This window comes from Acromyrmex echinatior, chromosome 5 (genome assembly GCF_024713525.1).
Source record: "Acromyrmex echinatior isolate Ae372 chromosome 5, ASM2471352v2, whole genome shotgun sequence".
In the NCBI taxonomy this organism is placed as follows: domain Eukaryota; kingdom Metazoa; phylum Arthropoda; class Insecta; order Hymenoptera; family Formicidae; genus Acromyrmex; species Acromyrmex echinatior.
In genome coordinates this window covers 3,867,875-3,895,090 of record NC_141856.1, presented here as the reverse complement: position 1 = coordinate 3,895,090, position 27,216 = coordinate 3,867,875, and the positions used below count along the sequence as shown (strand labels likewise).

General features: G+C 32.6%; 3 protein-coding genes across 3 annotated transcripts; 2 read left to right on the top strand and 1 right to left on the bottom strand.

Annotated features, from left to right (window-relative positions):
- Positions 1–273: 273 nt before the first annotated feature.
- Positions 274–9,629, top strand: Alas (5-aminolevulinate synthase). Its single transcript, XM_087406293.1, has 6 exons — positions 274–614; positions 2,600–3,894; positions 3,983–7,252; positions 7,445–7,588; positions 7,728–7,840; positions 8,206–9,629. The coding sequence occupies exons 2-3, from the start codon at positions 2,614–2,616 to the stop codon at positions 4,232–4,234; spliced, it is 1,533 nt and encodes a 510-aa protein (XP_087262419.1). The 5' UTR covers positions 274–614; positions 2,600–2,613; the 3' UTR covers positions 4,235–7,252; positions 7,445–7,588; positions 7,728–7,840; positions 8,206–9,629.
- A 153-nt stretch (positions 9,630–9,782) lies between these two features.
- On the top strand, positions 9,783–16,327 carry LOC105147678 (beta1,4-N-acetylgalactosaminyltransferase B). The gene is made up of 2 exons (XM_011058852.2): positions 9,783–10,974; positions 11,051–16,327. The coding sequence occupies exons 1-2, from the start codon at positions 10,186–10,188 to the stop codon at positions 11,243–11,245; spliced, it is 984 nt and encodes a 327-aa protein (XP_011057154.1). The 5' UTR covers positions 9,783–10,185; the 3' UTR covers positions 11,246–16,327.
- Positions 16,328–17,534: 1,207 nt separating this feature from the next.
- On the bottom strand, positions 17,535–27,002 carry LOC105147677 (RNA-binding protein 5). Its single transcript, XM_011058851.2, has 8 exons — positions 26,715–27,002; positions 23,923–24,516; positions 23,755–23,824; positions 21,821–21,894; positions 20,888–21,001; positions 20,057–20,807; positions 19,802–19,965; positions 17,535–19,708 (listed from the first exon to the last, which is right to left on the bottom strand). The coding sequence occupies exons 2-8, from the start codon at positions 24,490–24,492 to the stop codon at positions 18,716–18,718; spliced, it is 2,736 nt and encodes a 911-aa protein (XP_011057153.2). The 5' UTR covers positions 24,493–24,516; positions 26,715–27,002; the 3' UTR covers positions 17,535–18,715.
- Between the last annotated feature and the right edge of the window lie 214 nt (positions 27,003–27,216).

The window sequence follows — 27,216 nt, the reverse complement described above, 5'->3', positions numbered from 1 at the left end:
TTATTTACGCCTAGTATCGCAACACGATTCGCACCGGTTATTTATTACCTAGTTCCGAACGTAAGAATATGAACAGCGAATACGTCGTGTAATCGTAACAGGCTCAAGTGACACGTATCTAGCTTTTGCATTTCACAATTTTTTCGAATTAATTTTGCTCATTGTGAAACAAGACACGTCTCAGATGAATCGGCTGTTTCTCTCGAATCGATGTTTTCACAAATGCTAGTATAGTATTGTATACGGGCACGACCATGACGAGATCTCGTCGTCGATGATATGGGCCGCATGCGCCGAACGTGCGTCAGTAGTATAAGTGGGCACTTGAGTGACTTGAGGCGACTTGACCACTTGGGCAGTGAGTTCGCTGTGGCAGTGAGTTGTTGCGAGCTAGTGTGGTAGCAGCTGATCGGTGAAGGATTGAATTTTTCTGCGTTCTCACATAATCTAAATTTTTCTCATTTCGGGTCTCCCTGTATCTCCCTACATAAGATTTTCCTAATTCGCAGCAAGACGACTTTCGGTCTCAACTTGTGTTTTCCGCTTTCAGCTGATTTAACAATACGCCTGACGTAGTAGTACCAACACTTGTCGTATCATTAACGCCGAAAAAGGTAACGTATTCTTCACCTGCAAACACGGACAAATGCTGCGTCACCCTGTCACTTTCTCCTTTTCCTTCGGTCCATACATTCTTACATATGGCCATCGATGATTATAATTCAGTTTTTTTCCATTCTATTTTTTTGCAAGCTTCGGTTTGAAGTCTAGGATGACAGGTTATTATCTAACATTAACGTCCCCTTCTCTTTGCTCGTTTTCTTGCACGCGAATTATGCAATTCCCAGAGATTGAACAGAGATTGAACATTTGTAATTAGTGGATTGAGATAATCTTCAGATTGTACACCGTCATGCTACCGTCGGATTTTTTTTTTATTATTATTTATATTCGGTATCACCTGTAGATTTATTTAGTTTGCGTTTGTACATACATATACGCTTCAATCTCTTTCTTTTATAAATTAATGTTGAAGTATTTGCATAACGTTACATATTTGTTGATTTTCATTTAACTTAATATATTATATATGTACAGGATGATTGAGAGAAGTATAGATTTTATTCTCAATATTTACATAATTATTTTATAAGAAATTTTAAAATTTTGCTGCTACTAGTAAACGCTAATTAATAGTAACGTAGCATCAATGCTATGATTTTATACTCAACTATGTAACTGTTATGTATAACACTTGTGTACAACAATTTGTTATATTACATTGATATTATTGAGTGTGAAATTACAATATTGATGTTATGCGTTTACTGTTAATTGATTTTTACTAGAAAATAACGTTTGAGAAATGAAAATAAAATAGAAGAACATGTAAATTCATCATTTATTTACAATTCAATATTATAATAAATACATGCTTAATGTATTCCTTAAATTTAAGCATACTGCATGCATCAAGGGTAAATCGAATGATGAATCAAAATATACAGGTTGTTTCACAACTATCGCATTTCCTCTTAAGGACATATTCTACTTGAGATAATTTTGAGACGAAAATCCTAATACAAAAATATCGAGACCATAATAGTTTTTTAATTACAAACTGTCTTTAACCAATTATAATTTAAAAACTATTGTAGCCTCGACATTTTTATATTAGGATTTCCGTGTCAAAATTATCTCGTTCTTAAGAGGAAATTAGTAACGGTAGTTGTGAGGCACCCTATATGTATGGTGGTACACAATATTGTATGAATTTTATTTTAGGGATGCACTGGGTATCGAAATATTCAGTATTTAGTATTATCCGGTTGGATAGCTGGATATCATTTTTGTTTTTTAGTACCGATAATATTTTATATTAAAAGTTTGCGTCATTTGACGTTATTAATGTAAAATTTTATTCTTTTCAACTGAACTTCTTGCACAGTTCATCTTTCCTTTTTTTCTTTTCACGTTGGAAAGGTAAAGAAAATTATTATCGCTATTTTTCCCTTGCTTTCCTTTTCTTTTTGGAAGCCTTGTTCTAGATAACCGATAAGATATCCCATATCCGATATATCCGGTAATTTTACGATCCAGTGCATTCCTATTTTATTTGCTGCATCAGTATAAATTCTTTTATATTATTTTTTGTTTTAATGCTTGTCAAATATGTGATTTTATGAGTGCTTTCCAGCAAAAGACACAGATGACACAGTTAGTGAATCATTAAATCTGTGTTATTTGTCAATGTTAGATGGTACACAAACAAATTTAAGCAGTAGCCAATCCAACATGTTGATTTTCTTACTGTTTACATCTTATTGCCTTAAGTTTTTTGTGTGTCATGACCTTTAAATAAAGACGAAATGATCATTGTGTTATCCGTTATATTATGTTTCTTGATTGAAAGCATGTATATTTGATAGCAGCAAAATTTTGTTAATTCTGTAATTACTGCGAATAGAACAGGACTTGCGTTCTTCATATAGCATTCTTTATTCAAGATGATCTTTTAAATATGTCAAAATTTATTACTTGTCATCTTTCGAATTAATTATTACTTTCGAATTAATTATGCAAATCAATATACTTTTAGAGCTTCTGACAATAATGCCGTGTCCATTTTTGACCCGTTTGTCTGCAAACTACATCCGCAATTATGGATCATCGCTGATAATGAATTACCGGCAACATTGCCCAGTAATGTCAAGATTGTTCGATACAATGGCAAAATCGGAGGAATCTCAGCCGATTCCCGAGTCTATACAAAATCAATGTCCCTTTTTATCCAGAGAACGGGACGCTATTAAGAAAGCCAGTTTAGCAATGGAGGAAGATGTTATCAATCTAGGTAGCAAAAAGACAACGGAGCAAAAAGAGGAGGCGCAGTTCCCTTATGAGGAATTTTTCCATGAGCAACTTATGCGAAAGAAGAAGGATCATTCGTATCGAGTATTCAAGAAAGTCAATCGTCTGGCTGAAAACTTTCCAGTGGCTATGGAATACTCGTGGGGCGAGAAACCCATAACGGTATGGTGCTCCAACGATTACCTAGGAATGTCGCGTCATCCCGCAGTGATAAGCGCAGTTCGTGAAGCGTTGAACAAGTTCGGTGCTGGTGCCGGAGGCACGAGAAATATCTCGGGCAACTCCATGGGTCATGAACTGTTGGAGAAACGACTGGCGCTGCTGCATCAGAAGGATGCCGGTTTGCTTTTCACTTCCTGCTTCGTTGCCAACGACTCTACCTTATTCACGTTAGCGAGAATTCTACCAGATTGTCATGTTTTCTCCGATGCCGGGAATCATGCCTCTATGATACAGGGCATAAGAAACAGCGGCGTGCCGAAGCATATATTCCGGCACAATGACGTGCAACATCTGGAGGAGCTTTTATCTAAGGTGGACAAAAGCGTGCCAAAGATTGTAGCATTTGAGACGGTACATTCCATGACCGGCGATATCTGTCCGTTAGAAGAGTTATGCGACGTCGCACATAAATATGGCGCGATAACATTCATTGACGAAGTCCACGCAGTCGGCTTATATGGTTTCTCTGGTGCTGGCATTGGCGAGAGGGATTGGGTACTTCACAAAATGGACATTATATCCGGTACCTTAGGAAAGGCTTTTGGCAATGTGGGTGGCTATATTGTTGGTTCCGCGAAGCTGATAGATATGATAAGAAGTTATGCAGCGGGCTTTATTTTTACTACTTCGCTACCGCCTACTGTCCTATACGGAGCTTTGACATCCGTCGAGATTTTGGCATCGGATGAGGGCAGATCATTGAGGACGAATCATCAGAAAAATGTCGCCTACATGAAGTCTATCCTTACTGCCGCCGGTCTTCCGTTAGAAACGTCGCCTTCTCATATTATTCCGATAAAAGTAAGCTGCGACTATAATAAATAGTTTAATTAATTGATCTTCATAATTAAACAATAATTATTGCTATAAAAATGATATTCTTTTTTAGATAGGAGATCCATTGGTGTGTAGTCAAATAGCAGACTATTTATTAAGAGATAAAGGACATTATGTGCAAGCTATAAATTATCCTACAGTTCCAAAGGGCGAAGAGAAATTGAGATTAGCTCCAACACCAAAACATACTCAAGCCATGATGGATAAATTCATGCGAGACACATTAGATGTTTTTCATCAGCTGAATATATTCAAGATAGTTACCAAATCGAACGATGCACCGTGTGCTATTTTGGTTCATTGACGAATGTATATAATATATGATTATCGTACACATAATCGTACAAACAAAATCTGTCTATTATAGATATCCTATATACGTCCTATTTAATAGTGATGGGCGTTATTTCGTTATCTGTTATTGAGTAATTCAACTGTTATTGAGAAATAACTTTAATAACCGTTATCAAATTTAAAAAATAACATTATCGGACTTAAATAATTATTTTCAAATTTTAAATTTTATGATTAAATGAAAGGTAAATAGTAATGTTTAAGATCTTACTGTTTAGCTTTTTTGTCAGTGGAAGCGCTGTCGGCGCTGTTGCTGTATTAGGACAATATTACATGCATTCGTTTTTGTCGTACGACAATTTTTCCTATTGCTATAGGACAAAGAGGTTCAAGATCCTCTCTGTTTTGCAGCCAATTAACACACTTGAAAAATTTGTCATATGACAAAACGGATGCATGTAATATTGACCTTATTCAATTAAGGACAATTATCAATTTTTTTGTATAAAATTTAACATTTATACAATATTTATTTGTTTGCACAAATTAATATATATTTTAAATAATGAAATATTTCAAAATAGATTTCTTAAAAAATGACTTAAATAATAAGAAATAATCCACAAAATGTGACTATTTACTAGGATGTAGGATATTATAAAAAATAACCGTTTAGCCCATCCCTACTATTTAAGGATATATATATAGATATTCTACATAAATATTTCTACATAAATATTTATTTATCTATCCTGTTTATTCATTGTGTTCTAATGACATTTAGAATTATCAATATATAAATCTTGCTATATTATCAACGTTAATAATTAACAGAGGTTTAAATAAAATGTTGACTAATGAATTTTGTTTATCTTTACATCTTATTAATTTTTTTTTAACTATATGTATATTTACCTTATAAAAATGTTTCATGTACGAATATAAATAAATACGTATAAACATACATAACGTGTATAAATATTTATAAATATGTATAATTATATATGAAATATGTCCATACATTCTTTTTTTGTAAAATAACTGTTTAATATAATAAAAATAATAGCAGTATTGAAAAAATATCAAAAATAATTAAAAGGATAATTTTTGCATTGTTTCTTATAGAAAAAATCAAGTTTAGAGAAATGTAAAAAGAATTATATATAATTGTATATACTTTTATATATAATTATATATGAGCAATTCTCTCTCTCTTTTACATTTCTCTAAACTTGACTTTTTCTAAAACAAAATATGCAAAAATTGTCCCTTTAAATATTTTGTACGTTTTCTTTCACATTATTACTATCATTTTTAATATACTAAAAAGTAAAAAAGTATAATGTACTAAAAAAGAAAAAAGATATATGAGATATGTATAGACATATTTCATATATAATTATATATGTTATGAACATTTATACATGTCTATATATTGGGTCGGGGAAAAAGTTTCTTCGTATTTTTTAATTCAAAATTGTATATACAATATCTTCGTCAAAAATAAATGAAATTTCAATTTAAAAAGAGAGTTTTAAAGCTTGAAATCTCTACTTTCGAAAAATTACTATATTTTTTCAGTTTCTGTGAGTTTGATAATTTTTACATCAAAAAAACTGCGAGCTGAAAAAGATGAAAATTTTTCTTTTCACTTTGAAGGTCTCTCACGTATCCAAAAAAAATTTACAAAAACTTTCGACTACCTATCGTAAAAGTTCGAAGCTTTTCCTACAAAATCATTTTTTTTAAATGTTTCTATGATTTTTTGTTACTGAGTTATTCGCGAATTAAGTAAAGGAGCATTCTAACTTTGATTGCTCGTAACTCCGATAAAAATCATCTCACCGCAATTTAAAAAACAGATTCTTAAAGCTAAAACTTTACTCTAACGAATAATATAATTGTAACGAAAATTTTACAACAAATGAAAAACTTTTGCGAAAAATTTTTTTTAAATACGAAGAAACTTTTTCCCCGACCTAATATATTTATATTTATTTATATTTATATATATATATATATATATATATATATATTTGTGTATGAAAAAATTTACAGAATACAATCATATGATGAAAGTAATTGAAACGACTATATCCAAAACAAAATTATTCTAAGCTTATGTATATAACTACAACAGGTATAACTATAATAATTTTCTTATCAAGAATTACCACATTTATTCTTTATAAGAATTGCAAATTTATTTTTATAATTGAAAAAGTTTAATCGTGTTGTGTCTGACTTTTATAGAACTAACTCGCAATATAAATCCTCATTGTTGCTTAGTATCCTGCTCATTCATTTTAGATATTGAAAGAAAGACTTAAAATAAATCTTAGTTAAAGTCTAGATGTTAATTAAAAGATTTATATTATTATAAGTTACTTCTCAGCAAACGAGAATGAATTAAAATGGATTGAAATTTTTTTCTATTCGAATGCATATTTTAAATAGCGAATACTTTTTTTAGATTTAATTGGATTTAATTAGATTCAATTGGATGCAATTGGATTGAAAAACTGCATTTCCTATTCAAAATTTTGAATTGAACAGTATTCACAATGTGTGTGTTGTGCACAGAAAAAGTTAATGTTATTTTTAGATTGAAAAGCATAGAGATATGCTCCATGTAATTCCTATAAATGATTAAAATGCATTCATTTTAACATTCGTGAATCAATATTTCTGAAAATCTGAATCTATTTCAATTCATTCTCGTTTGCTAGGTCCTATTGCCAGTTCTTTGATTTATAAGGAGTCTTAGTTAGTTTGATTTGTTATATAGATTTATGCATTTGATTTCATCTACTTTTATACAATACTCCTATGGAAGGTTGGGAGAGTTGGAGGTGTCTTATATATCTATATGTTACTAGCTATTTTTTATTCCGTGTCAAAGTCAACACTTCCTACCTCTCCACCTCGTTCGGAGTTCGGATAGCTCTGTAACGTTATCACATATAGATCAAGCGCGCCGAGTGTCTTTCAGTGTTACGTGTCTCGTGTCTCGAGAAAATCTTAATAAGTAAGCAATTGAGAGTTCTTTGTGGAATCTTTTTTTATAATTTATTGTTCACGAGTGCTCTTGAGATGAGTTTATGTTTCATTACCGAATCATAAAAATGATTTGAAAGTTGGACAAATATGTTTGACTATAGGTTATGTTTTGGTTATTTCAACAATTCTTTTCTTATTGAAACATCTTACTAATTTACAGAAATGCTGTTCAAATGCTGCGTTCCGAATTGTAATGGCAATTAAACGGTCCAAAAGTCGCAACATTTTCGTTTCCAAAAAATGAAATGAAATGAAAATGGTTACATGCCATCTGCAGAACTTCCAACCGACAAACAATTCAAAAGTAATCAATTATTATAACTAATTTCTTCTTAAATTAAGTTCTAAGATTTAGTGTAAAATATATCTTTAGAATCGATATAATAACCAGGATCCATTTAAAAAAAAGTTTATTCTTTACATCTTTTCTTCTTCATCTATAGGTATATGAGCTATATTTCCGGTTGTCCGAAATTGAATAGGAAACTAATCACTACATCGAATCGAACTGGCAAACGGTTAACCGCACCATTGACACATTCATGATTGATCAAAGGTAAATGTTATGTCGTTTTACCTTGTTTTTATAATACGAGTATCAACTATTCCAAAACGGCTTCGCAATCGACATTTTTTTTGTTATACTACACTGTTGAGCCTAATTTTCAAAATGATAATTAAGATTTAAACATTTTTCTTAAATGTGTACCATAAATTTCTACTTCCTATGTTGAATCTCCTGAATGTCAAATCAATTGCCCAAATTAAAAAAAAAATTAGTTTTCTAGTACAATTCTCATACAATTTTTAATAACAGAGAATTATGAATATTGTGTGTATTAAAAACGTCAATTCAAATTCAGTATCCTTACAGCAAAGTAATAAGAGTGTCTTTTCTCAATTGCAATTATATTTGTACAGATGCTGTCCCAAGTCAGTTTCCAAATTGCCCTCGTTACATGACAACCAATGGCACACCTAAGCATCTAGCTTTCTCTAGAAACAAAGTGAATGAAATTAGAGCATGATTGAGCAAGTTATTGCTGGCAGCATCAAAATGGAGCAAGTGTTCAACGAGAAAATTGGATTTTCTGGTCTCGACGAACACTACACAAAGATAAAAAAAACGCATCGATCTGCAAAAGTGAATTGTTTCATGCAGGGACAACATTCTTTACATACTTCACATTGAAAATATTTCATACCCGAATGTGAAATGTTGTGTGCGAGTGTCAGAAGATTTCATTTTAAGATTGTTTTATGGATCGCGGGAGGTAACAAAACTAAACTTCATGACAAGAAATACAATTTTCCGTTCGTCGTGAGTTCGATCTTTGAAATCGAAGACATTCTCTATCAAGCGTTGATATCATTGATATCGGACAAAAAATAAGACTGTAAGCAATGGAGAACATTAATGCGTACATCGATATTTTTAATTCTTTGTTGGTGACATTACCACAGCGAAAGTTATCAAGTTGTTATCAAGTTTTTATTGCAGCAGATAAAAATCCTGAATACTTCGAGTAAAAGTGCCTTTCGATATTCGTAAGAAACAATCTTGTTTTGTGGATTACTGCATTCGATTTCTCCACATGCGTATAAATTTCTTAGCAATTTAAGACATTTATTGTTACCATCCTCAACGACAATAAAAAGAATGTGCAGTAACTTCTCCAGTAATCCTCAGCAAAACGAATCAATGTTTCCTCAGTATATGTTGAAACTGAATTTAAACTGCTTCGCGATGAAGATAAAACGGTAATTCTTATGATTGATGGAATTCATATAAAACTGTATATGATACGGATTATAAAGGCGGAAATATTGTTGGGAAAGCTTTTAATAGTGCAGACTGTACAACAAGTGCTCACGTTTTCATGGTAAACAGTTTATTATCAACGTACCGCAATGTTGCTCATATCTTGCCTGTAAAAATACTGTACGAGTACTGCAAAGTTTTTTTAACAGCGAATGAAACCACAACGTTTTCTAATTTAATAGACGCGAATAATCGAGGAAGATTATGTTATCTACACAAAGACGTTCTGACATGTGCAGCATACGCATTAGTTATCATTCAAAAATTACTGGAAAACGAGCGCGAAGTTGAATGAAAACTCTTCTATTTCAAAGTTCATCTTACTTGAATTTTAAACTATTTTTAGGTCACTGTTGTCCGAAACTTGCAATATGAAACGTAATAATTAAAATATCACATACACTCTCGAATACTTTTTTAAAATAATTATACCAAACTATTATACAAAACAATTTTGTGAAACAAAAATAAATGCCGAACTTTAAAAGAATAAATAAAAGAAACAAAACAAAACAAAATAAAAGATTTTTTACGAATTATAATTTTCTTTAAATTTAATCCCTTTATCACTCTTTATCATTTCTTTATTAACCTGATTAATAAAATATTTGTGCATCTTCATAAAAAACGTGAAAGAAAAACTTCACTCGAACATACAATTTGTATATTACCGCCATATAGCGCGTACGCTATTTGGCGACAGCCAAGCCAGCCAAGTCAGCCAAGCCTCGGCCTACTAGTGATGACGTCACAATTTCAGTGGAGAGGCCTTTTCTATAGGTGTTAGTCAAGTCCGAAACGAGACCGACGAGACGTCGGTCACGTCGGACGTCGGTCATATAAAGGAGCAAAAGGAGAAGAACGTCATCTGCAACTGTCAATCACCTCTGCTCCAGGTGATTCTACGAAAAAGATGTGAATTTTGCTCTTCTACAGCGTCATCGACGAGCACACACGTGAAAATGCCCGTTCGATAATCAAAGATTACAGCGCAAATATCGCAAATACGACTCGTCTGAGACTCACTTCCTTCGACTGGTATGTTTATCGGCGGTCTATCACATATATAGGTTAGAAGTATGAAGAACTTGATCAGTATTTTGAAGATACTTTTCCTGAATCACGCGCGTGGACTGTCCTGCACCGTAACGATGACACTCTTGCTGTGCTATTGTCTTCATCCGGCACGATTTGCTTCTCACTATCCTTTCATTAAGGCGGAAAATATCTATGGCGAAATGGAGAGATCATATCCACCGAGAGACAACTCCTGTGTGATTTCCATCAGCGATAAACGGTTCTCCCAGTTATTCTATCCGGAGGAGCATCCCAGGGAGGACCCAGTGGTGATGGCACGTCGCCTCGGTATTTTACCAGGCGGCCAGTGGAAGCCACTTAATTGCCATCCTCTCTTCAACGTGGCTATTATACTGCCCTATCGCAACCGACAGAGTCAGCTTGCCATTTTTATGAATTATATACATCCCTTCCTGCAGTCGCAGAATCTGGATTATCGGATATTTGTAATTGAGCAGAGTCCAATGCGCGATTTCAATCGCGCTAAGCTTTTCAATGTTGGTTACGCCGAGGCCACTAAGATCAATGATTTCCATTGTTTTATTTTCCAAGATATCGACTTAATACCACAGAATCCTGATAACATCTACGCATGCACCAAAATGCCTAGGCATATGAGCTCAAGTGTAAATACTTTTCGATACAATCTACCTTATACTGGCCTGTTTGGAGGCGCAATAGCATTGACGAGGAAGCAATTTGAAAGAGTAAATGGGTTTTCCAATGTGTTCTATGGTTGGGGTGGAGAAGATGATGATTTCTACAGCCGTTTACAATCTAGAGGTTTTCAGGTTTTGTCGATTTAAATCAGTGTCAATTCTTATTTTTTCAAGTAATTCAAGTTATATAATTGGTTTTGTTCTACAGGTCACACGGTTTGGACCTGATGTAGCACAGTATTATATGCTGACACATAAGAAAGAATCTCCCAGTACTACGAGATTCGCAAATTTGGAAAGCGGCGCTCGAAGATATGATACTGATGGACTGAGCAATCTAGAATACAGAGTATTAAATCATCAGTTGCGACCATTATATTCTTGGATTTTAGCTGATGTATAATTTACAAGTATTTTTTTATCTAATATTATCATTCATATATATATATATATATATATATATATATATATATATCTTATTTTAAAAATGAATGCTGACCATATAAGTTATTATCATAGCGCATTACGTATTTTTTAATATCGAAAAGTTTCATCTTATACAAAGTACATTAAAGCTATTCAAAATATGTATAATTGTTTTAGCATGCTGTGATAGAGCATTATGATTAAAAATTTTGCAAGAATATTTTTTTAACCATTTTTGTGTATTAAGAGTTTGAACAATTAAACTTGCAACAAATATTTTCTTGTATGTGAGATTAATTTTTTTTCGATAGTATTGGTAGCACACAATGATGACAACAGTAATAATAATTAATTAACAGATTGTACACAGATATAAAAAGAATATATAATAACATATTATATTATTGATAAGAGTTAAAGACTGTAATTATCAGATATATTTCTTATTTGGGCTCATTAAAAGCTCATAAGAAAAGGCAATACCATTTAGACACATGATATTCAAATGTATTGTCACTGCATTACATCATTTAATTTTATATTTTTGTGATATTTACCATATAAAAGAGTTGCAACTATTTAATGGTACAAATTTTCACATACATAGAAAGTACATTATTGTAATATTTGATCATGTAATATCTCATCCAAAGAAGTTCTGGTCCTTATGTTGTAATTTATAATAGAGCGTAGTATTTTTTGTACTGAGATTGTTCCTAGATACTTCTACTTTAGATATAAATTCTTTTTTATGTTATGAGATTTTATTATAAGAATCGATATTGCATATAGGTGCGTGCGTGCGTGCGTGCGTGCGGGCGTGCGGGCGTGCGTGCGAGCGTGCGTGCGTGCGTGCGTGCGTGCGTGCGTGCGTGCGTGCGTGCGTGCGTGCGTGCGTGCGTGCGTGCGTGCGTGCGTGCGTGCGTGCGTGCGTGCGTGCGTGCGTGCGTGCGTGCGTGCGTGCGTGCGTGCGTGCGTGCGTGCGTGCGTGCGTGCGTGTACAGAGTGTACAGAGTGTATCAAAAGTTTGGAAACGGTCGAATATCTCAAAAGAAAAGCATTTTTGGGAAAAATGTTTCCAACAAAAGTTGTAGAATTTAAAAAGGTTTATTCACTGATATCATCCGTTTAACCTTGAGTAGCATCGCCAAGGTCAGATCAAGGTCAAGTTGATTTTTTTTTTATGGAATGCCCTATTTTTGATGCCAGAATTTAATAACTGATGTCAAGAACTTTTTAAAACATTGTAATAAAGTTATTTTTAATTAAGTACTTTTCAAATTATAAAGTTTGGAAGTTATCGTATCGTCGACATTAGCATTACCCAACGACATTAGCATTGTCCAACCGATGGCTAAAACCTCTTGAATATTGTTCAGGGTCATGTTTTGAATAACATTTGTTCAAGGCCAAGCCCATTGAAGATTATTCCTATCATTTGCATTTTTGCACTAAAAATTCATTTTTACGTAAAAATGAAAATAAGAGGTGCAACCTCTAATGATCTTGATCTTGACAAATATTATCCAGAATAGATAGTTTGAAATCGCTGAAATAACTAAAATCTATCAAATTAATAGAGATTTTAACGATTTCAGCGATTTATTTCCATTAGGAACATCACAAAAAGGTGTATATTATTGTGTAGTTAACATCCACTTCTTCAGAAGGTGATAGTACGCAGTAGCATTTTGCGATATTATAGGTTTTTGGACCGTCATGGCCTCTCTCTCTCAGATTTCCCTCTGCAAAAATTTGCTTTCAAGACCGTTTCTAGATTTTTGATACTGTACAATATTATATATGTATGTATATAATTAATCCCTTGTGTCACGAAAGTCTTACCTTTTTCCGCTTAGTTTTTAATTATTTTTATGAATTTCTTGACTCGAATTAAGTAGATATTTTGTTTTCGTGGAATCTCTAGAACATAAATAAATGAATAATTTTAAAAAATATAACCATAAATTTTTATTTGCTTAATCATTCTAGTTAAACAAGTAATTAAAATTGATGTTATTTTATTAAAATTATTTTTTAATACATTTTTTAAAACTATTATCAATATCAAAACAACAATTTAGGTACTCAATTAAAACAAATAAAATAAGACAATAAAGTATTTTTCACAATTTTCAGATTTTTTCTGTACTTTTTTTTTTTATTATTATAAATTAGTATCTATAGTAAACCTTGAAAAATATGGAAAAAATTGATATTTTCTATTGTAAATCCAAATACAATAAATAGTTTGAATATCTCTTATAATGATATAGGGATTTTTTGATTCACTGAGGATTTCTTTCACCAACCTCGATTAAGGTAACCGACGGTTACCTTAACCGAGGTTATGTGGGACTCATTTAGGCCCATTTCCACATTTACTCTTTGTCTTTTTTTAATTCTAAAGATTGGAAAAAGACGAAAAGTTGAGAACCGAGATTAAAATTAATCTCATTGATGGAAATGGGCATTGGACCCAGTTTCACAATTCATGGTTAACTTTTAACCGAGGTTTAACTTATTTTAAGTAATAATAAGTAATAATGAGTTGTGAAACTGGGTCTAATGCCCATTTCCTAAATCAGCCCCATATAACCGTCAGTTAACTTAACCGAGATTGATGAAAGAGGCCCTCTTTCCTCCCCCCCTCCTTAATTTCACAACTCATAGTTAACTCTTAACCGAGATTCAACTTGTTTCTTATCTTTTTCCAATTCTAAAATTGGAAAAAGACAATAAATAAATTGAACCTCGGTTATGAATTAATCGTCAGTTGGGTCTGAATCTGAAATCAAGACCAGTATTCATAGTTTGTTCTTATTGACTGCGTTTAACAGAACACAACAGTTTTATGATTCTGTACTGAGATAGGACCATTCCTTTTGATCTAAAAGCATAACCCAATCAGCTCGAAGAAAACTTCCAATAGTTGCAAAATAGACGTTCTGCAGCCATTTTAAGAGACAAATCAAGATGCTAATACAGCTCTCTGATTAGTTCATGATATCTTAAGACTATACTTAAAACGGTCCTAAATATAAGATCTAACTATGAATACCGTCTTAAAGTTTCTAAATTTTAAAATAAAAAATGACGAAATCGTATGATGGACCAAAAATGAAAAAAATGATGCTGTTAATTTAAAACTTCGTTTTTAGGTATATTGATCGCTGCATCTGAGAATTTGAAGATCATTATTAAAACCTTTCCCACTAAATAACTTATTTTTATAAATAATGAAATACTAAATATATTTTATTAAAAGTTATTTAAATTATTGATTCGCCGATTGAATTGTAAAATTCTGACTTCTAATTCATAATTAATGATCCAAAAAATTTCCGGGTACAAAATTACAAAAAATTTCATACAATTTCATACAAAAATTCATGACACAAAGGCTTAAATGTGAATGAAACAGAGGGACTTTCTAACATCTCTGCTAAAAGTTCCAAGCATTCATATATGAATTTGGACATCTGGTTAAATATGGTTTCTTGTACTGAAAATTCTGTTATCCAAAATACATTTGGAGTTCCAGATAAGCTCCACGTAAACTCTTGTCTGCAAATCCCGTTCTGTCCGACACATATTTGGAATTCTAGATAATTTAAGTTGAATTTTTTGTATGAAAATTCCGTTATGTCCCAATATTTAGAGTTCCAGATATATTCCACATCAACTCTTGTCTACGAATCTTGTTCTGTCCGATGCATATTTGGAGTTTCAGATAATTCAGAATAAATCCGTTTATTATCTGTTTTCAATTGAGTACAAATCTTCATGCAATTACAGATCCATCTTTTATTGGGAAATCCATAAGAATTATGGATCATTAATTTACACACAAGAATACTTATATATAAATCAAATTATTTCCTGATAAAAAGTCCTGATAAAAAAACTAGTAAACTTTACGTCGTAAATTCCTTGCAATACTTAACGTATTTGGAATTGTAGATGTAAACAGACAACATTTTTATCTGAGAATCCAACTATGTATCATGAAATGCTTATATAACCAGATTTAATATTTACTTGGATAAATTTTATGCCAATTAAAGATTTGTCCATATCTATTCTAATGTGAGCGTATGTACTTTTTATTTGGACATAACTGGAATTTTTAACAGGGATTGCTCAGTCTCTAATGCTTGATACCAACTTACATATCTAGAAATCTAGATTCATATAAATTATGAATAAACAGAATATAAAAGTATATTTTTAATTTATATATATTTTAAGGGTTTTGTATCTTTGAATATAAAAAAATCATAATGACAGAGAGAGCAATACTAGTGATTTAAGTATACTTTAGAACTATATTTCAAAACTGAAAATTAAATCGACTCAGTTTACAAAACTGGATGTATATATTATATATTAAAAATTCACACTGAAATATTATATTAAACTATCTAATTAGTAACAAGGCTTATAAAATTTTATAAAATAAAGAAAAAAGAAGGTTACGAGCCAAAAATTATTATATAAAATAAACATAACACAGAATGTAAAAAAAAAATAAAAGAAACAGAAATGTTTTAAGTTAAAGATTTAATATACAGGGTGGGCCATCTATTGGTACGTTTTTGAATTTCGTCGTATGGCAACACCGAACGAGCTACAGACCCGAAATTTTGACAGTTTATTAGTCATACCGTCCGCGGCACGAAACAACATGTTTTCTCTTGAAGAGCGTTTTGAAATTTTAAAAACTTATTTTCAAAGTCAGTGCTGTGTCGCCGAAACTGTACGAATTTTGAAAAGAAATATGGGTCGTGATAGAGCACCCACCGAAGGAGCTATACGCAAATTGGTGAGGAAAGTTCGTGAGAAAGGGATGTTAGTGGATGACATTATATTACGACTGTTTTGAGTGAAATTGGCGCCGAGGTAGTCCAAAATGTCATTAATAATTGGGGTGACCGAATGGCATACTGTAAGGCCAGTAGAGGGAGCCACATGAACGAAATCGTTTTTCATTCTTGACGCGGATACTTTTAGCTTCACAACAAAAAAAAAATTAATAAAAAATATCAATGTATGCTCATTTGATCGCATTTTTAAAAACGTACCAATAGATGGCCCACCCTGTAGAAAGCTAGCAGACGTTTCGATCGCGATCGGATCATTTTCAATGTTAAAAACATACATAATAGTTACAATCGGAAAAGAAAACAAAAACATAATAAATTATCTATTTCACTCTAACACTGGTAACAAAAAAACGAATATCATAATATACATATTTATAATAAATATATAACGGAAAAAGAACGTACGCATAATAAAAGTTACTTGCAGTCAATCATTAAAATGCTTATAATGTCAATTTTAATAAATCGATATGATTATGTCTCAGAACACTTTTAACATTGAAAATGATCCGATCGCGATTGAAATGTCTGCTAGCTTTCTATATTAAATTCTTAACTTAAAACATTTTTGTTTCTTTTATTTTTTTTTATATTCTGTATTATCATTTATTTTATATAATAATTTTTGGCTCGTAGCCCTATTTTTTTTGTTTTATTATATTAAACATTGAGATTTAGCTCAGATCGAATAAAATATTTTCCTACTCAAAACAATATCTACGTTCATTATTATTCATTAAATATATACATGGATATATAAATAAATACATAAATAAATAAAGAGAACATAATAGCAAAGAGACAAAATGGAAAATGTTCGATCGAGAAAAATAAAATAAAATTATATATGCATATGTACACGTATTATGAATATTTAAAATAATACTTATTTAAAAAAAATATGTTTAGAAAATGTAAGACAGAATTTTTTATCTTTTACTATGTTTAAGATATGAAAGAAACAAAATTTGAAATGTTCTATTCTCCAATATTCAATTTTTATAATTTTACAGATATAATTATGGTATATGCCATAAATATATATATTTCTAATATATATTCTCATATTCAAAATTTGTAACAGTCCTAAAAAGTATCCGATAAGAATTGATATTCGATAAAAATAAAATAAAGAGCTATATATGTCACAATTACATAAACACATTTATATCATGATATATATGTACATTTATATTGGTAGTAATTATATAGATAAGTTTTTTAAAGCGTGGAATCGAGTTACTTGTTCTTATAAAATATCGTAAAGATTAAAGATTTGATAATCATGTATTATGTATTATTGCCAATATGATATTCGATACATAAATAATTTTTGGAACAAGAATAAGAATTTTAGGATGTATAGATAAATAAGACAAATAAGTTTATAAAGTTTTAATCTGTTACAAAAAAGTTCACACGTTCTCAATATCCAAATAAAATAGCGCTGCGCGTAGTTATTAATTTCCTGATTTATTTAATACATGAATATCTCGCACAATGATTTTAGAAAAATAAGAGTAAATTACAATAATGGTATTAGAAATATACACAGTGATTATAATGTATTACCTTCATAATATGACAAAAATTGTAATAAAAAAAATTAATGTATATACGTGTGTATGAGAATAAGCAAAAATCAATATCTTTATATTCAATTTTTAGATTAGAACTCGCCAGACTTCGTGTAATACAATAAATATAAAATGCGTACGTGCGTGCATGCGTGTGTGTGTGTGTGTGTGTGTGTGTGTAAGCGCGCGCGTGTGCGTATATATAAAGAAATTTAAATATCGAACGAAATTGTGTAACAATCACGTATTTTTTAAACAGAAGTATGAAATTGATCTATTATTAATGATACTTTTATAAAACAAGACGTAGTACTTTGTATATTTCTGCATAATACATAATGTAATAATGTTCGTAGTGATATTCATTTTTAATACAACTTTATGTAACTTGTTAAATCAAATTTTTCATGTTATAAATAATTTAACTTGCTAAATGCATAGAATTTAAAGAAAATTTTTAACAAGATCGTATACGTTTGCCGCGAATTTTTTTTACTACTATTCAATCACATATAATTTATTCGAGGACACAAATATTATTGCATTGCACAATGATACGATAATTATATTTATCTCGATAGAGTGATCTCGTGCAGAAAATGCATCCTTGAAAGAATCAGAAATATTTTTTCAGCAAGCAACACGGCTGTTATATAAATAAAATGTGTATGTGTATATGTATTTTAACAACATATTATATATTCGTGTACCGTATTACAGAAAAAAAAGAAATTTATTATCTATAGAGAGAAAATACTCGTCGAATCATATGAGAACGGGACTTTACATGAGGATGTATAAAATGCATATTACATGGCGCACGCAACAGTCCCAAAGAATTGGCTATCACTGTGTAGTTACAGTAAATTGCTATTACATTATTCGAATAATAACAATACGAGTGTGTAATTATGTGTCTATGGAAAATGGAGTACCAAGAACTTATATGTATATATAAAATTTATCTTAATCATATCCTACGTATTATGTGTCAGACAATTCTTGGTATCGCGCATACATCATCTTTTTCACGCAATCCTTATAGGTATCGCCTGGTAGTGCGCTATACGACGAAGTCTTTGCTCCTAAGCCGGCCGTAGGGACGCGCCTCTCTGCTTCAATAATACTTGTTCGACCTTGATTAGATTTTCCTAAACCCATTCCTTCGCTCCAGCCCATCTTTTGCAGTAATTTATTACCAACGTTATCGGACCCGATACCAGCTCGTGTAGGCTCCTCATACGATACTGACATCTCCTCTACCTTAGTTTTTAAATATTTCTCCTTCAATTTATTGGGCTGCGGTGGTTCGGGTTCACCGTATTTGGCCCTCCTTTCCTTGGCACGATCTCTATATTTATTATTTCTCTGCTGTGGATCATTGGGATCTAGACCACGTACTTGATACCAGTTTTCCAGGTTTTGTTTGTGAAGATCAGACAACTGTTGATGACGGAGCAACCCCTCCTTGCTTGGGAACTGTCTTTTACAGAGTAAACATGCCAGCTTACTCCAATCCGTATGTTGTCTCTCTTCCTGTTGCACGTCTTCTATCTCCTCCTCTGTATCGCTACCGCCTCCGTAAGCAGCTACCAATCCATTACCGCTTTGATCTTCATCCTCGTGGTAAGGATTCGCAATAGTTTTCTTTTCCAGAATGGCATATCCTGCGTCTGCCGCGCCACTTCCGACACCCTGATTGCCATCCATACCGGCGAACTCAGAATTCCAATTACTCTTGGCGTTCTCCTTTTTCTGATTTAAAGTCTTTGCCCAACGTTCCATATCTTTTGCTATCTTCTTCGCTACTTTTACTTTGTCCTGTTTGCTGTCCTTCTTTTTATTCTCATCCTCTTTTGATGCTTCCTGAGCATTACCGGCTGACAAAGCTTGATTGCCGATTGTATTCGTGGAATCTATACTACTTGCCGTTGCTGTTATCGTGCTCGTGGCTCCCTGCGTTGTACTTGCAGTAGTCTATAAACAATACGAAAATACTCGTTGTGATATTTTTAAACATTGATAAATGATATGATATGATGTTCTTTTATAAAATTCTATTTTAATTACTTTAGCTGGTTGATAAGAGAATGATTCAGCATCCCAATAAAGAAACTGTTGCGTATGACTGTTATAATAATATTGCGAGTTTGGATCATAATATAATCCCGTGCTAGGATCATAATAGTAGCCAGATGATTCATCATAATGATAAGTGCTGACGTCCGGTACAGCTATAAAAATAATAAATGCAGAACAATTAAAAAAAAAAACAATTTATCTAAAATAGATTTAAAAAGTGAAAAAAGTTCTATGGAAACTCACAGTATATTTTCCCATCGCTGGAGTGTGCAGGAATCCTTCCACTCGCTAATGCTGTACTGGAAGGTGCTGTAGGAGTTGGTCGTCCTTTCACATCATCGGTTTCACCTCCTAACTTTCTAGACGCCTGCAATTGTTGTATAGCGGATTGCGCTACCGCTGCGGCCGCGTTTACTCGATCTGTTTGATTCAGAGATGGCAATGTGATTGCTGAACCTTGCATTATTTGATTTTGATAGTACTGCGTGTAATATTGAAGGTAATGAGCCTTCTGTGCAGGCGTTTTAGCATACAAGTTGGCACTATATTCAGCCAATTGAGCGACATCGTCCAAAGTATATCTCTGTGGTTGAGTGTCGTTCGACTTCCACGCGTTGGCATTATTAATTTGATGAAGTTTACAGTACGTTATCTCCACCTTCCTGCCGTCGACCACCAGTCCTTGTTTTGTGAGTGCGGTATGCAAGTACATAGCATCTACTACATTGCCCATCTCTAAGTAGCATACTCCTCTAGACGTGTTCGTAAGAGAATCACGACCAATGCGAATACTACGTATTGGCATTGATGACAGATTCTTCATCGCTTGCAGAACCGAATCCTCAGTTGTTAATACGTCTAATCCCCGTAAAAGCACAGTGTTTGTGGGATGCGGGCTGATTTCGTCGCTACCTTCCCCACCTTCCTCGCTCTCCGCTCGTGAGGCAGAACACTTGAAGCAAGTCTCGCGTCGTTTGAAATTATGTGCTCCACACTGTATAGAATAAATATAAAGCAGTAATGAATTATTTATGAACATCACATTCTATGAAAGAGCAAACTTGTGACATGAACCTTAACGCAGTGCCAATCTTGCGTATTCTTCGCTGGCGGTTTATCCACATGGCACTCTTTCGGTATACTGTACTGCATCAGTGCGCGATATTGATCCTGCAGCATCAGCACTCCCTGAAACAGAGAATTTCAGTGTTATCCCGTCCAACGTCTTCCTAAGGCCTCTTTTCTTTCCCGTAAACTTTCTTCTTGGTTGACGAAATTACAGTTTTCTACTTCATAGCTTTCTGTCTCAAACAGCGAACAAAGCCTCATGGGCTTATTAACATGGGTCATTCCATACCGTTTGCAGATCAACTTGTTCATGCGCGACTTTATATATAAATAATCGTCATTTAAATATTCGTAAAAAAGTGCAGGCAAGTAACACGGGAATTGCTTGCGCGTAATAAATTTTCATGTTTGAATAAAAAATTCTTTCGTGCACAATTTCCATAGAAACTTTGAACATTAATTCGCAATTGCATTAAAAACTAAGCAAAACGTAAGAAGCAAAGATATAAATAATACAATAAAAAAGCGAATTACGCGAGTAGCAAAAATGGTAGTTCGAAATAACGTGCCGAGTAGAAAATACAATCTATAATCAAGACGATATATAAAAAACAACTGGAATGACCCTACTCCGGTCTTTATAGTTAGTCCGCGAATTTTAGATATGTAAAAGCGCGCGACGCGGCGGAATCACAAACGCAAACTAAATCCAATATTGCGCGAGTATTGCGAGCGAGATTAAGAAAAATCGGCAAAATATGTGGGGATTCCTAGATAAATAATTAAATACGGTAGATTGAAATAGTTTTTTATAGGTGCACAGCCGTGGTCACGGGGAGGACCAGAGGGCTGCGTTACCGTGCCTTGCCGCCACGGGGCAGTCGGTGGCACGCGTGCAACAACGCATCGGTTGGGTATCTGGACCGAACTTCTTTCTACCTGTTTCATCTCCATCCATCGTGCGGCCTCCTGAGTCGCGTTAAACTCGACGAATGCGAAACCTCGCGAAGCACCTATACAGAGCAAATACACACATATCCAGAGTTAATCCACGTTTTTGCCTGGGTTTCTCTACTCTGAGAGGGCAGGCAATCACAGCACCGACCATTGACTGAGTTTCAAACGAAGTGTCTCTTCGCTTCGTCGCTTGCTTTCCTTTTTCATTTACCTAAATTTCAATAGAACGAATTCTGTGCGAGAGACCACAGTTCACCGATAGCATATAATTTAAAGTTACGAAATTTTTTTTTCTCTCTTTTAAACGCCGAATCTTTGTCTGACCGAGACAAAAATTTCTTAGTCTTCTTTTTACCCTTCTACGCGAACAGACGAGAATGACGTAAAGACTTTTTGAGAATTAAAAAAAACGCCGACAACGACAACCGAACCCAGACGTATATTCACCGTGTACCGTTTATAATCTGTAGTTCAATTTATAGATTAATGTAAGACATCGTTTTAATAATTTACAATATCATTTTATTTTCACTTGCAATATGAAGCTTTAATAAAAGCAAGGAAAATTCAAGAGGCAGTAAGGAAAATTCAATCTTTTAAAACATTAATTGGCAAAAATTTTGTGTGCGCGCGCGCGCACGTGTATATATATATATATATACATACATACAGGATAATTTTTGACGAAGGGTTCGTATGTAGATAGGACGGATTAACTTAAATCGAAAAGTCCTCCACCATTTTGCAATTTTCACAATAGTTAACGAGACATTAATTATTAAAAATTGCCGAATTTTGGTGTTCAATAATTTTTTTCTCAAATACTATCAACTTTAACTGCGGAAAGATAAAAATTATTTATTTTCTTCTCATAAAACTCTAAGAATTTTTTCGGAATTTTTTATCAACTTTTTAGTACTACATATTTTTCTTATTTTTACCAACATGAGAAAATATTGTATTAAAAAATTCTGAAAAAATTCTGAAAAAATTTTCAGAACTTTATGACAAGAAAATAAACAATTTTTGTCTCTTGCTATTTTTCTTCTGTAAAATTGATAGTATTTAAAAAATTATTAAAGACCAAAGTTCAGCAATTTTTAGTAATTAGTACATATATCTTGTTAACTATTGCGAAAATTGCAAAATAGTAGAGAACTTTTTGACTCAGTTTAGTCCGCTCTATCTACACACGAGCGCTTTGTCAAAACTTACCAGACATTCTGTATATATAATATTGTACGTACATATATTTATATTTTTGCAATTATATTTTAAAACGACTTCTTTCAACTATCTTTGAAACTTCATGTTACAAGAGAAATAAAAAAAAGCTATATTATTATTAAAATAATGTCTTCACATATAATAAAGAGTATCCTAACTGAAGAGCTGTTATATGTTCCAGCAATTATAAATGTAAGTTATCCCTACTGAAACAGTCGCGAATCTACCATTAAAATATAAAACGTAAGATCTTTTTTTAATTTTTATAGATTACATAATTAAGCGAATGTAATAAAAAGCTTTTGAGTTGTTTCACGTGATTTTAATAAATAGCTTAATGTTCTCTTTTCAAAATTTCTCTCCTATATTTCTCTATACTTACCTCTTATAATCGATAATTAATAATCAATAGCTAAACCAATAATATTTCGAGAAATATGTACAAGTAGTATCAAGAAATATGATAATCTTAAAACTCTAAATAAGTAGCAATTTATAAGAAACTCTTGTAAATCTCAACTCTTGTGAATCTATAGAATACGATTTTTTTGTTTTTACGTAATTTGGTAAACGCTAAAGGTTGCATAAACCTAATGATACGCAATAATATCATAAATAATAATTCATTTGGGATGCATGATAATGATGTTACAAGGATGTTAAAATTTTTAATACAATGTAATAGTTACCTGTATCTTTTTTCCGTATTAGCCTGATGTCCTTAGGCATGAGACCACAGTTGAGGATATCTTGCCGCACCTGCGATACACACATCATAATAATAACAGTGGATGCAATTCTCGATAATGCTGGCTCACGAGTGGCCACTACAGCAGGCCACAAAGTTGACAACCTACGTCATTTTCAGTAATATGCTGAGCGAGTCCACGTATCATTATAGTGTTGTTGGGCGATTGCGATTTGTAGTGGATCCCTTCCATGGACGAACCATAGGCACGACCATGATCGTGTTCAAAGTCCAAACTTTCTCGGCTATGATCGTCGTCACGATCGCGATCCCGATCCTCCCGTTTCCCCCTACGGTCCCTATCTCTATCCCGATCCCTATCGCGTCTGGAACGGTCTCTATCTCTGTCTCTGTCTCTATCTCTGTCTCTTTCTACAGAGTCCCTATCTCTCTGTCTCCCGTAACGATCTTCGCGATCCCTGTAGCTGCGATCACGATCGTCTCTGCTACGGTCTCTTCTATCCCTCGAACGATCTCTTTCGCGATCTCTGTCTCTTCCACGGTGATTTCTGTAATCCGGGCTACGATGATCTCTATCACGATGATCAAGATCACGATGTTCCGAATATTCTGGTGATCTGTTGTTTCCATAATCACTACGATAGTCATAATCGGAATTGTGACTTCTTCTTTCTGGCCCATAGCCAGGTTCCCATGGGTCGATGTTATTGGTGTACATATTACTTGCACATTTATTCAATTTCTGAAAAAGAGAACAAAATAATCATTCTTCTTCACTCATTAATAATTATACAAAAATTTTGATTAATGATTTATTAAGACCATATATGTGAATACAACAAGTAAGAGTTTAATGTCTATTACGGTTGAAGCTGTTTGATTGACTTTTTAAATAATTTCTACGTGAATTATATACTAAATATGTAATTATTTGAGCTACGCATTTTTTCGCAATAAATTTATTTACAGTTTTTCAGTACATTAACATCTTTCTAATAGGACACCAGATTAAATACCAAATTATTAAATTGCTTATCAATTTAATTTGTAATATTTACTATAGTAGTTTAATTGCGTTTATAAATCCGAAAAACCACTTCGGCGTGCAGTTGACTACTATTCAAATGACTACTATTTAATATATAATTCATATAGAAAGTATTTAAAAAGCATCTAAGATCTAGCTTCGACCATAATAAGCCATTAAACTCTTACTTTTAATTTTTGCACAGAATATTTCAAACAAATTCAAAAGGTAAGGTAGGGCGATTTTTAACAAGAGACACAAATGACACAATAAATCATTACATCCTTGTTGTTCGCTAATGTTAAACAAAGATGAAGTGATCACTATATCATCTATGTCGCTTGTTGGAAAGCTTTCACAAAGCTTTCAAACATTAATTTTACTGTTTTTCTTTTTGTACATATATAAACATATATATTTCAATATACAATAGACAGAAATAAATATAAGTTATATATTTCTAGTACTTAGATATGTATTATTTAATTCCTCCGACATATCTAGGTTGTATTACTGAATAAGTATCATAATTTAGATAACACAAAAATGCACTTTAGATTTTAAAATATTTAAAAATACAAATACAGCAGTAACAAAAACAATGCAAATGTTTATTATATGATTATTTATTATATGATAGATATTATATGATATTGTTTAATATTAACAAAATTGATCTTTTTTTCGGGTATAAAAGGAGTATAAAAACATTTATTTAGAATGTTATTTTACACTTAAGCTATGTTCAAAAATACTACCCAAAAACTTTTGATTATTTTATCGTTCACTTAATGTTAAACAAGAATAAAATGATGAATTCAAATGCAATCTTATAGTTTGAAATTTTTTCGAAATTTTTAATAGCAGTTTTTTAATAGCTTTTTCATTTCAAAGAAAGGTTTGGTTGAGTACACGCATACATCTAGTTTTTTAAATAATTTCTTCATTTAAGGACTTGTGATCTTGTCATTTTCACTTAAATAATGTAATTTTTTTATTCAGACAAAACTATGAATGTATCCAAAATAAACTGGAGAAATTATTGCGAATGTACAAAACTGAATATGTACTCAATCAAAAATTTCCTTCAGGGTATAAACTTCCAAAAATTTGGGAAATATCTCTTAAACTTCCGAAGAAATATATAAAATAATAGATAATATTTCTTATAGGTACTACTTTTAAGAAAATTAATCCTACTATTTGAAGTACAAAGAATTGTGTGAAAATTCCTTCAATAGCCATATACATCATAAGTATATACATTAACAAGACACAGAATTTAAAACGTCCTTTTAAAACTTTCAAATTTAGATTTCTTTGTCACTTACGACGACTTAAATATATTAGAAAAAAAAAAGAAAAAATTATAAGTCGATACAATACAGCAACTTTATGAAACTGTGATAGCAATGGAGTTTATATTCCATCCAATGTAATAGAACTGAGAACAAGCGGCAATAGGCCTATTTGCTTTGCTTGCACTTTTTGTATACTCAGCATTTTCGCTTTCTTTCTTTCCAACGCCCAAAAAAAAAAATATATATATATATATATATATATATATATATATATATATATATATATATATATATATATACAGATTTTTTCATTTCAAGTCCAAAAATTTTGGGAGATTTCAAGCAACGCAAACAGACCTAACGACTCGGTAAAGCGCGGATTAACGAATATCCCAGCGAGGTGTTCGCCGCGTTTCGAGTAAAAATACGCAGTTTGGAGCCATGACGCGAGTATGTACCAATATGTATGTTCCGAGTTCCGAATTACGCATAAAGCGTACAAGGTATTTTATTCTTTATTTTTCGGTGAACAAGAGAAAATTACGCGGTTTGTGCGTAATTTAGAACGCACCCAATATCTCAATATATAGCGCAGTGTTGAATAAACCTTACCAGCTCCAACGGTTCCTCGTCTTGATCTGTGCGAATGATTGACCTCCGAATCGACAATGGCAAGGAACGCCGCAATGCTTAATATCTGCTGTTTCACGGTGCTTTAGCTGAATGCACCGGAATGGCGAATGGAATATATTAATTGATATTAATGTAACGCGCACACAAATGATGATATCCTCTTCCGAATACCTCTTCCGCAAAATATGGCGAACACAGAACAATGGCGAGCATAGCGTATGCGTATGGTGATTCCGAGAAGAACATGGCATGAAAGGCATAGGTCTGTTACACAATAGTAGATGGTGCGTTCTACTTGACGCTACAAACGCTTCGAAACATTTGATTGACCAATCGGAAGAAAGAATTTTATTAATTGACCAATCAAAAAATGCTTCGAAGCATTTGTAGCATCAAGACGGTAGTCCACCAGAGTCGCCGAAGATAGCCAATCAGGATACTGCTTTAGATCTACGTACTCTAAAGGAAATAGAAATAGTAA

Excerpts from the sequence above, each read along its gene's own strand:
- LOC105147677 (XM_011058851.2), bottom strand. The coding sequence starts at position 24,492 with ATGTACACCAATAACATCGACCCATGGGAACCTGGCTATGGGCCAGAA. Across the intron at positions 21,002-21,820 it reads GATGGATGGAGATGAAACAG|GGAGTGCTGATGCTGCAGGA; the intron begins GTAGAAAGAAGT and ends TCTCTGTTTCAG. Across the intron at positions 19,966-20,056 it reads CAGCGATGGGAAAATATACT|CTGTACCGGACGTCAGCACT; the intron begins GTGAGTTTCCAT and ends TTATTTTTATAG.
- LOC105147678 (XM_011058852.2), top strand. The coding sequence starts at position 10,186 with ATGAAGAACTTGATCAGTATTTTGAAGATACTTTTCCTGAATCACGCG. Across the intron at positions 10,975-11,050 it reads TACAATCTAGAGGTTTTCAG|GTCACACGGTTTGGACCTGA; the intron begins GTTTTGTCGATT and ends TTTGTTCTACAG.
- Alas (XM_087406293.1), top strand. The coding sequence starts at position 2,614 with ATGCCGTGTCCATTTTTGACCCGTTTGTCTGCAAACTACATCCGCAAT. Across the intron at positions 3,895-3,982 it reads CTCATATTATTCCGATAAAA|ATAGGAGATCCATTGGTGTG; the intron begins GTAAGCTGCGAC and ends ATTCTTTTTTAG.